We start from the raw sequence: 11303 nt of genomic DNA, 5'->3' as shown, positions 1-11303 counted from the left end.
TTGCTGTCATGCACAGTTGGACACAGCTGTTTTCACTGAGAATGAACAAAAATCCAAACCAACTGGGAAACACAAGTTACTTTCTTATAGAATCATGCTGTCATTCTGAATATCAGCACAGCTGCAATTAACTGCAGCCATTTCCAAATCCCAGGCGTGTCAACATTCAGGCGTGCGTTTCCCAAAACCATTGTTAGCCAAATATGGTCAGAAGTTCTCTTGTAACCTGCAAGAGAAAACGCATTTGGCTTTGGTAAACGCATCCCAGAAAAGCACTCTTGCTTGTTTGAACCTGCTTAATTATAATCTCAATTAGAACATTGTATGCTTCCAGTCATCATAAAAATAATAAGACACAATAAGATCTTGTGTTGACTTAGTGGCGTTTATTTGATAGTACTGGACCTGGCCAAGGCAGTCTGATATGCTATAGAAAATGACTTGTGGGGTCCAACAGTTATTGGTTCGTTTCCACAGGCACTATGTGGCACATGTGAGTAACAGAAGAGGTGGAATCTGCCCTGCATTTATAGTCTCATTTGATCGGTGTCCCCCTCCGCCTCTGATACAGAGGACTCTTTCTGGATGGTGGGCGTCTCTATGCCAGACATGTTGTGATTTTCCAGGCCCAGGTCCCAGTCCTCGTTCACTTTCTGAGGTAGACTGGCTAACAGCTCCTGAGAACACAGACAAACATACTGATCAAGATTTGATTTCCTTCATTGCTGTCTAAAAGTTTACCCCAACTGTTTTCCTACCTGCTGTTTCTTTCTATCTTTATTTTTCACAGCGATCAGCAGGCTTTTGGTGAAGCTCTTCAACTTTGAGAACTTCTGTTTCTGGTTCTGCAGCTCACTCTCAAGGAACTGCACTTCTTCATTCTGAGGGAACAAATCACCAATATTTAAACTATTATTCCACAATATTTCACACAATCTCCAATTAATCAGTTAGATATTTTAGCTTCAGTGATAAATAAAGTTGCCCATGATGAAGGACATATCAGTTGTAAAATTGCACTTTGAGGAGGGGAAGATCAATACATGTATACATGGAGAGATGAACTAAGATGCAAGCGTGCACAATTTAAGATATGAAAAGCCCAGAGTGTGTTGTCTATTAGTGAGATGCTGATAGGAGAGTACATCAAATGTGATGCTTAGTTCAATATCTAAGACAACTGTAGACTGAGCTGCTAGAAGAAGACAGTCTTCAGGAGAGTAGTTTCTTTGTGGTGGAAGAGCAAAAACCAGATTGAAAGAGTAACAAACATTATTAGAAAGCCAATGAGATTGTAGCTAAGAGGCAAAGTCTACATTTTCAGTTTGGATAAGAACAGGTTTAAAGTAGGTCTGAGACTGCTCAGCTGATAAGGATCCAAGCCAGATTTTCCAATGATAACAGTGATAAGCGAAGTTTTTAGATGTGTTCATGCCTATGTTCCCAGGTTTCTATATTCCCCAGATTTATATAGCACATAGTGAACACATGAAAAATGGTCCTATATTCCCCAGTGTCACGCCAGCTGGAGTGCCTATGATAGCCATTAGAGGGCACTCCTTCCATCTTTGATCTATTAGGGTTGAGACAATAAATCAATGCATTGTAAATCGAGAAATGTTTCTGGATCGATTCTGAGATTTTCCAAATGATTCTGAGCTTAGTTTTTAACCTCAGATGACACTGCATGCTTTAGAAACAGCCGTAGTCTGCTGGCTTCCAGTGCCTTCCACACACCACTTGAACCATTTATAAAATAATCATTGATAAAGTTCTAAAAGGTTAAACCAAAGTACAAGGGTGTTTGCAGTGGGCTGTTTATATCAATCTCGCGTCATAAAAGCATTCTGAGGTGAAAGTACTTTCTCAGACTCAGCCGAACACACAAGCGCTCTTCTTTGTGAGCATTTGAGTGTGCGGTTAAAAACTAGCCTAGAGCGCCATCTGCTGTTAAAAACTAAGTTCAGAATCAATTCAAGAGAGAATGGCTTTGCATTCGGAAACATTGGAATCGATTCACGAATCTCGATTAATCGATTTATTGTCCCAGCCCTATTTGATATATCATCATGGACTGCATTTCCCATAACCCATTGCCTGGACTCATTATTGTTTGATCACTTCAACCTGTTTGTCATTACCCTTGTTAACTGTGCCTATATAACCCTGTTTATTCAGTCACTCATTGCAAAGTCTAGTATGTATGCTAAACCTACAAGAGAGCTATGACCTTTTCCATTTATCCAACCATTTTTTTATATCCCTCAAGATTAGGACTACTATAGTGAGCGCCCTGTGACAGGAACAGAAAACCCCTTTGATAACTCATTGTGTTAATCAAATACAGAGCATGGGAAAACCCACACTCTAAAAAATAAACCTGTAAAACAAAATAAAACAGCAGCTGTGGTTGCCAGTATGGAATCCCTAAACTGCAACGTAAAAAAAAAACAATCGGTAAAAAAAATTTCTTCTAGCATTCCGACATTAAAGTCGAAATATTACGTGAATAAAGTCGAAATTATGAGAAGTCTTCCGTAGAAGTTTGTGTGTGTTTGTTTGCGTGTGTGTCTAAAGAAATGCGCTTGTGAAGTCGAACTGCCTCGGACATGGATCTAAACAAAATAATAGCATTTTACTTTTATCTGGGCTTTCTATCTGGGCTTAAAATGGTTCAGGGCGCGATCCTTTAGCCAGATCAGCCCTGATGCTGAATGTCCTCAAGACACATTGTTGGATTCACACCCCCACTAGGAACTCTGAAGTGAAGTAAGCCACGCTTGTTGTTGTGACTTTTATTTTGATAGCGGGGAGGACTTTTATTTTGATGTCGCTGAGAACACCAGATCCTGAGCAGACAGCGCTCATATACTACGTCTTTAGTTTACGATCTGTTTAACAGGCCTGTCTAATACGTTATTTGATAGAACTGTTATACAAAGAAAGTAGACAGTATATGAAAAAGTATAAGTGTTTGCCGTGTGGTGGATATCCAAAGTCGCTAGCTGAGCAGAAATACATAATCATGTTTAACTTGGTCCCCTCAAATTTCCATCTATCCAGAGGTCCATCTATCACTGTTTTCCATGTTTTTAGAGTTAGTTTGTGGAGTAAAATATATATGCTATAATCTGTGTGCACACAGCTTTTTAAAAAAAATCGCAGGTGCTGGCCAATCAGCGTACACTAATGTCACTGGTAATTCCCATTGTGCTGGTTTACACCCTACCCTGAAGTAGGAGCCAATTTAGTTCCCCAAAAAAGGCGTTCCTCAAACTAAAATCATTCCTAGTTCCTAAAGGTTCAAACGCGCCAAAAAGCAGGTACTTACGACCATTAGTTCTAGGAACTATGAAATGGTTCCTCCATTGTGAAAGCCCCTAATGTGAAGACTTGGTTCAACATGCAGGGGAGATGAGGATTTAATGAAAACAAAAACATTCAATAATACAGGACAATGAAGGAGCATGGAAAACTAAATCAAACATTGACTGAGCAAGAACAGACTAACTACTAATGAACCTGAGGGCTATAAAAACAAAAGGCAACATGAGGAAACAAACAAGACACAGGTGAACAAAATCAGTAACAAGGGAAACCAAATCAGTAACTATGACAACCAAATGAACAGAGACAAACCAAGCAAAGAAACTATATGAAAAAAACAAACTAAACAGGTCATAAATGTGACAGAATTCCCCCCTCCCAGAAGGCGCCTCCTTGTGTCATAAACAAAAACTGTATCATAATGACTAGATGGGTGATGATCTCTATAAGGGGGTGGGAAGGGGGTTAGGACCCCAGGGCAGAATAGTCTATGGCAAGACTGGAGAGGCGGGGAACCATGTAGGAGTTGGAGGAAGAGTGTACAGAGGAGCCATTGGAGGAGCAGACCACCACAGGGCCAGCGGAAGAGGAGATAACCATAGAGGGGCTGGTTGAGCAACTGTCCAACTGTCTGAGACGGAGCCAGGACAGGTGGAGATCCAGGTGGAGCCAAAGGGCCGCGGACACAGGGAAACACTGGTGGTCTGAAGGGCCAAGGTGAAGCCAGTGGAGGCGAGGACAAAGGAGCCCAGTGGAGCCAAAGGGGTGGAAGGCTGAGGTGCAGCAGGAGACCCAGATGACTGGGGCGAAAAAAGGGTGACACTTGACCAAGGTGGTGCTTGCCGGATGAAGGAGCCCGGTGGAGCCTGAAAGATGTCGAGCACGGTGGAGCCGAAGGAGTGTGTGGGTTGACAGGCCGATGTGAAGTCATGGGCTTGGATTTCTGAGTGTCTCATCTGATAGTGTCAGTGCAGTTAAGTCAATAATATTACTGAATATTAAGTGTCCCCAACTAAGAAAGACAAAGGTGACAGTGGCAAGGAACCCAAGCTTCACCCTGGCCTAGATGAACAAACATTATGTGAAAAATTGATTGGGATATGTCACACCGGCATTAGGTGGGAAGTGATGCTGTCTGTCCAACAGGTTGAAACATTAAGGTACAGCTGCCATTTAGCCAGTAGTACACAATAGCCAGTATATACATCCACATACTGAGCCAGGATCAAGCTGGAATCAAGCTGGTTCATCTGAATCAATGCTACTTTGATCATTGTGTGATTTGTGGTTTGTAACAAAGAGGTGTGTGTCGAATTGAAACGCTTTTCACTTTATGTCGCTGCACTGTTTAATAATGATGTCTGGGACCGGGAGTAAACAAAACTTCTTTGAGCATGCGTTCCGTTATCCACTGGGACGTGCTGCATAGTTCAAACTAGAGAAACAACTAAAAACTGAAAGTTGTGTAAGGTGTTTACTGGCGCTGTAATAAAAGTGAATAAATTAAGAATATAAGGAATAGTTCACCCACAAATTCTGTCATCATTTACTCACCGTCATGTTGTTCCAAACCAGTATGAAGCCTGTATTTTGGGACAGCGAAGAATTCAGAGGTGAAAGAATTATTTTTCCTGTCCATGCGGTTCCAATCCAAACTCAAATGACTTTCTTTCTTCTACAGAACACAAAATGTGATAATTTCATGAATATCCAGCTGGATAAATTCAATACAACACTAGCACATTATGACTAACTTTAAAGCTTTATAAAGCACAAAATTGCACCTTTTACATTGGTACAATGAGAGAAGAAGCATAGGAAGGGAGTCCCTAGACAGCCATACTGCGAATTCATCCAACTGGACATATGTTGTGTTCCACAGAAGAAATTAAGTAATTTGGGTATGGACTGGAACTGCAAGAAGGGGAATGATTTCTGAAATCAAATAGGCAAATTGACTTTCATTGTCACAATAATTTTTTTTGCCAATTTAATTTCAGAAACCTACTTCTTTGAATTTCTCATAGTTATGGTTCCTGCTTATGTCATGTGATTTCCTTGCCCCTTGATCATGTCGTGCTTCCTTAACCTTGTGTTTAGTTCGTATTTGTTTATCGTGTTTATTGTGTCTTATGTCATAGTCCTATAGTATACATAGCTCTCATGTTTCATTGAGAGCTATGTATAATAAAGGAATAATGACATAAGAACTTAGTGACATAACTAGCTTGTTAGCTTGTTGAAGTGAAAGTATGGCAATGCTATGCAGCTATGAGTAGGAAATGAGGGTTACATACGTAACAGAGACATTCCCTTTCGTAGGTTCATGAGTGAATAGACAACAGGCTCAACCTTCTTGAACTTCTCCTGAGCGAGCTTTTCTTCTTGTTCAATCCTGAGCAAGCGGCCATGAAAAAATATCTCTGGTCTCTGGCAGCCAGCATTATCAATCCCTCTTCCTCTCCGGTGGATGCGGGATTCTTCTTCGTGAAGAATGATGGCTCTTTGCACCCTTGCGTTGACTATCGGGGGCTGAATGACATAACTATTAAGAACAGGTACCCCCTACCTCTTATGTCTTCAGCCTTTGAGGTTTTGCAGGGGGCTAGATTCACAAAGTTGGATTTAAGCAACTCTTCCCATTTTTAAAGGTGGGGGACAAGTGGAAGAAAGCTTTTAATACACCAATGGGACACTTTGAATATTTGGTTTTACATTTCAGCCTGTCTAATGCTCCGGCTGTCTTCCAAACATTCGTCACTGACGTTCTGAGAGACATGATAAATAAAGTTGTCTTTATGTACCTGGATGGCGGTCTGATCTATTCTTGTTTGTTTCAGCTGAACATCCAGCACGTCAGGCGAGTGCTGCAGCGGTTGCTGGAGAATTAGTTATTTGTCAAAGTGGAGAAGTGCATGTTTCATGCCCAGTCAGTTTCGTTCCTGGGGTCCATCATTTTGGTAGAGGGGATTCGCATGGACCCTGCGACAGTAAAGGCCAGTTTTGAGTTTGGTGTCAGAGCAGTCCTGTCTCAAATATCTCCTCATGATAATAAACTTCACCCTTGTGCTTATTTTTTCTACCGTTTGTTTACTGCAGAGCAGAATTATGACATCAGCAAATGAGAGCTGCTGGTGATCTGTCTGGCTTTGGGGGAGTGGTGTCACTGACTGAAGGTAGTGGCTGTTCCATTCGGGGTGTGGACTGACCATATGAAATATATTTGATCTGCTTAATGCTTGAATATCAGTTGTTCTTCGGGCGCTTCAACTTTGTGCTGTCTTGCAGAACGGTTTCTAAAAATGGTAAGCCTGACATATTGTCCCAGTGTTTTGGTGCCCTGGATGATGTGCCCAATCCTAATGCTATTTTGCCATCAGGCCATGTGGTGGGGGCCGTTGTCTGGGGCATCAAGGATCGGGACAGGCGAGCTCTAGACTAGTTGAGGTGCCCAGGGTGATATCCAGCGGGTCTGCTTTTTGTTCCTGAGGGTGTTCTCGCCGCCATTCTTCAGTGGGGCCATGCCTCCAAATTACCATGCCATCCAGGACTTAATAGGTCGCTGGCAGCCATCCGTCAGTGGTTTTGGTTGCCGGCCATGGCTAAGCACATTCGTCATGCTCTGTCTGTGGCTCAAAACAAATAATCAAATCAGCATCGCCAGTTTTCCCTTCCCGTGAGTGCGCCAGGTGGCGTTCCTAAACAGGGGGTACTGCCAGGACTCAGGTTTGATCACTCTGTCTCGTTTCTTAGTTTTTATTTTTGTTTTCTTTCTTTCACGTGGCGAATGCGCACATCTGTTCTCAGTTTATTCTTGATTTCATTGCCATTTGTTCTCTTGTCTTTTCTCAGTGTCTTGCCAGTTTGTTTGCTCACATGGCCTGCTTGGTCAGTTCAGTCAGATTTTGTTAATTAGGTGTTCAAGCACGAAGTGCTGAAAACCTATTGTATTTGTACTGATTTTTATTATTATTATCATTCTGCCGTAAAACGCCTCGTGCAGCCCAAACTGTAAGTGCTGGAGAGCTGAAACTTTGTCAGATGGTAGTACAAAAATCGAGGAGAGGTTATCAAATTATGAGCCCGATTGGCACATAGGTGGCAAAAAAATTGAAATTTTGATTCAGGGTCGCTAGGGGGTGCAAAATGAACGTTGTGGGCGGAGCCTATTTTACTAAAATGGCTATAACTCCAGAAGTAAATGAGATAGCTTCACCAAACTCGGTACACATGTGAATGAGTTCATTCTGAGGTTACAGTAAAAAAATCGCGTCGATTTAACACTAGGTGGCGCTATAACATTAATAAAACATTGAAAGTGCTATGACCACCTGACCGTTAGTCCGATTGACTTGAAAATCGGTATGCAGTGTCTTGGTCCAAGGCCCCATGTATATATATAAGGACATTGGCGTATCTCAAAAAACATGGCTGCCATCGGCCAATGAATTTGCGCACCTATTAGACAAGGTTAACGGAGGTCGATCAGCATGAAACTCGTTGGGCGTGTTCAACTCATGGCTCAAGAGGTCTGTAATAGTTTTGAAAGAAATCGGCCACTAGTTGGCGCTAACGAGTTTTACGGCTCTGTAATCACGTGGTGTTGCACACATCCCCACAATATGCATATCATTTGATAGATCTCCTCATGTTGAACAACTTTGCCTCTTGAACCATTGCCGTCAATCAAATCGTTCATTAAATATTCACGAATATGTTAAACACTTACTTTTGCGAACTAGTCCTAGGTTTTTCGCCCGATCGGAACCAGATCAGTCTAGGACAATTCTCTGGACTCTCTAGATCAATAATTATTGAAAAAAAGTTGAACTTTGTCCTTTGGTTTGCTATAAGAGGGTCATTTAGAAAATGGGCGTGACAAAATACACTCAAAAGCCTATAAATCATAAATAAAAAATCAGAACTTCACAAAAATTGATGAGCATATGTGTCATAACAATGTGAAGAAGCATGCAAAGTTTCATGGAGATCGGACCATAGGTGGTACTATAACTGTTAAAAAGCTTTAAAACCATATATTTCCTATGGTAAATTGCCTGTATTGGCTGTAAATGGTATTTTCCATCTATGATCATATAATTTTCAAATCATAATGTTTAAAACCAGTGCAGTACAATTCTCTGGACTCTCTAGATCAATAATTATCAAAAAAGGTATAACTTCTTCATTTGGATGGCTATAATAGGGTGTATAACAGCCAATAAGTGGTATTTTACTGCCCCCTGCTTTCATTTCATCATACTACTCCCTAATATTGTTATATATAATTCATATTTAGGCTTTATAAAATCATTATTTTAACATTTACAATCACATTTTGTTAAAATTCATGTATTATTCACAATTGTGTCACAGGAAGGCTGAAAACGAAAGTATAACGTTAGGCCACGCCCTCCCAGTACAAATTCACTCATAACTCGAAAACGGAAACTCCCTGCGCGCTCAAATTTGGATGGTAAGGTCCTCTATTGGGCCTTGATCGATCACTATCGTCGCGGGCCTCTAATTCAAGAGAACCCCGAATTTGAACGGCTGTAAATCCCGACCTAGACCACCTAGATTCTTGTGGGATAGCTCGTTGGAAAAGGCTCGTCCTCACCTAGCTTAGATTCGAGTTTGGTGCGATTTGGCCTGGGGATTCCCGAGATATAAGCCCCAAAAGATATGCCTTTGAACGGGCATAACTCCCGGCCCCGATCGGCCACCAACACCGGGATGGTCTCGTTCAACAGGGATCCTCAGACACTATCTAAGTTCTGAGTTTCAGATTTTTTCACTTTCTCCTTCCAGAGATATAAGTGAAAAAACAAATTTCCATTCATTCATTTCAACTCTTTATAGGCTGTAATACCACTGTTGTCCATAAGAAGGAGCAGCTGTATTAGACATATTTAATCTTTTTATCAGCTTTCAGCATTGGCTTACAAACAAATGCTTAAAGCAATTTTTTAAAATTAGTTGTATATTATTACATCACAAAGAAATATGTGAAATGCTTATAGACCATTAAAAGAGATTTAAAAAATAACATGTCCCACGTGTGTGTGTGTGTGTGTGTGTGTGTGTGTGTGTGTGTGTGTGTGTGTGTGTGTGTGTGTGTGTGTGTGTGTGTGTGTGTGTGTGTGTGTGTGTGTGTGTGCGCATTTAAGCATGCATTATGGAGTTGACATGAAAAAACTGGTTTGCTTTAGTGCAGAATAATGGTGAAACCAACTAGTTTAAAATGAAAGCCAATAAGTGGTCTTCTACTGCCCTCTGCTGGCCATTTTAGTTCTTAAAGCTATTTTTTTTATTATTATTATGGACTGGTAATATAGTTTAATATGATTAAACTATATTACCAAAATATTTAACTAAACTAAATTAGATTTTATCAACTATATTAAATTAAATTAGATTTTTACAATAACACCCCAAAACTGTGAGTGTGTGTAAGCATGCATTATTGAGTAAACATGAAAATTTGAGAATTTTTTTTCAATAAAATTATATGAATAAAATGAAAACTAAAAATTGCGTTTTAAATGGGAAACGCGTAATATGCATTTTTTAACCTACCATTTATTTAAAATATCTATAGCTATAACAAAATGTGTTTAAGCATTTTTATTAGAGTTAATATGAAAAATGTGCCATTAAAAAATACATGGAATCAAACCCAGTCATAGAAAACAAAACTGTATTTTAATGCCAGAATAATACAATGTTCTTTTAAAAACAATGCATATGAAAATAAGTAACATTAACAATCAATTAATTTATTCAAGTTCAATTGTTTGCATATTGAAGAATGTCTCTGTGGTATCATTTCATTCATTTCAATTTTTTGCAAATATGGAAGAAGAAAAGTCTTTGCATTAATATATGTTCAAAACTATATTGCATATATATATATATATATATATATATATATATATATATATATATATATATATATATATATATATATATAATCCATGAGACCTCCGGCTTGGAACGGCTGCAACTCCCTACCTAGACCACCTAGATTCTTGTGGGATAGCTTGTTTGAAAGGTCCCGTCCTCATCTAGCTTCACAAAGAAATATGTGGAATGCTTATAGATCATTAAAGTATATTTTCATAATGACACATCCCAATAGCATTGAAAAAAACAACAACAACAACATTTGTGTGTGTGTGTGTAAGCATATGTCTACATATGTGTGCAAAAGCACCTGTGAAAACTTTTTATTAATAAGTATAATGGCCAGCAGAGGGCAGTAGAAGACCACTTATTGGCTCACTTTCATTTTGACAGACCTGATTTTCACCAGTATTCTGCACTAAAGCAAACCTGTTTTTCCATGTTAACTATTATAAGACAATCATTTTTTTTATCAAAGTGTATCACTTCATTGCTATTGACACTTCACATCAATGCTAGCAATGTGGAAAATCATGGTAAATCACGATAGAAACATGGTAAATCATAGTAAATAATACTATTACATGGTGTATCATGGCAAATAATGCTAGCAATGTGATGAATCATGGTAAATCATGCTACAATCCTGGTAAATCATTCTAGAATGTGGTAAATCATGATAAATCATCCTATAACATGGTAAATCATGGTAAACTGGTAAATCATGCTAGAATCATATTAAATCATACTGGAATGTGTTCAATTGTGGTAAACCATGCTAGAACAGGGTAAATCATGGTGAATCATACTGGAACTTGGTATATCATGGTAAACTGTGGTAAATAATGCTAGATTCATGGTAAATCATACTGGAACATGGTAAATCATACTAAAACATGGTCTATTCCATCTATGATGTCAGTGGTTAAATGCTTGCTACATTAAACTTAATGTCTTTTGATGCTTGTGTGGTTAAAAATCTTCAATGCCTTAACTGCTTGAACACCGCTAAATGCTGCTTGCAGCTTTAATTATTTTTTGTTTTTTGTTCTCTGCCCAGTTGGTGTTGT

The 11303-nt window shown here is 39.4% G+C and overlaps 1 protein-coding gene across 5 annotated transcripts in view; it reads right to left on the bottom strand.

Moving 5' to 3' along the window:
• Nucleotides 1-366: 366 nt before the first annotated feature.
• Nucleotides 367-11303, bottom strand: part of hdx (highly divergent homeobox) — a 29334-nt gene continuing 18397 nt past the window's right edge. For 4 of the 5 annotated variants that reach the window (XM_077235686.1, XM_077235687.1, XM_077235688.1 and 1 more), the window contains 2 exons: nucleotides 759-881; nucleotides 367-677 (listed from right to left, as the gene is read on the bottom strand). In XM_077235686.1, the coding sequence (XP_077091801.1) occupies nucleotides 528-677; nucleotides 759-881 (273 nt within the window). In that variant the 3' untranslated portion in view covers nucleotides 367-527. Of the gene's footprint in view, nucleotides 678-757; nucleotides 882-4881; nucleotides 5003-11303 lie in introns of those variants that run through there. The other variant, XM_077235690.1, reaches the window with a different exon arrangement.

The sequence above is a fragment of the Siphateles boraxobius genome, unplaced genomic scaffold (assembly GCF_051911475.1).
Source record: "Siphateles boraxobius isolate OS27281-9 unplaced genomic scaffold, OSU_SipBor_1 2, whole genome shotgun sequence".
NCBI lineage: Eukaryota > Metazoa > Chordata > Actinopteri > Cypriniformes > Leuciscidae > Siphateles > Siphateles boraxobius.
Note: the sequence above shows the minus strand (reverse complement) of the source record. Positions and strands in the feature narration are given on the sequence as shown.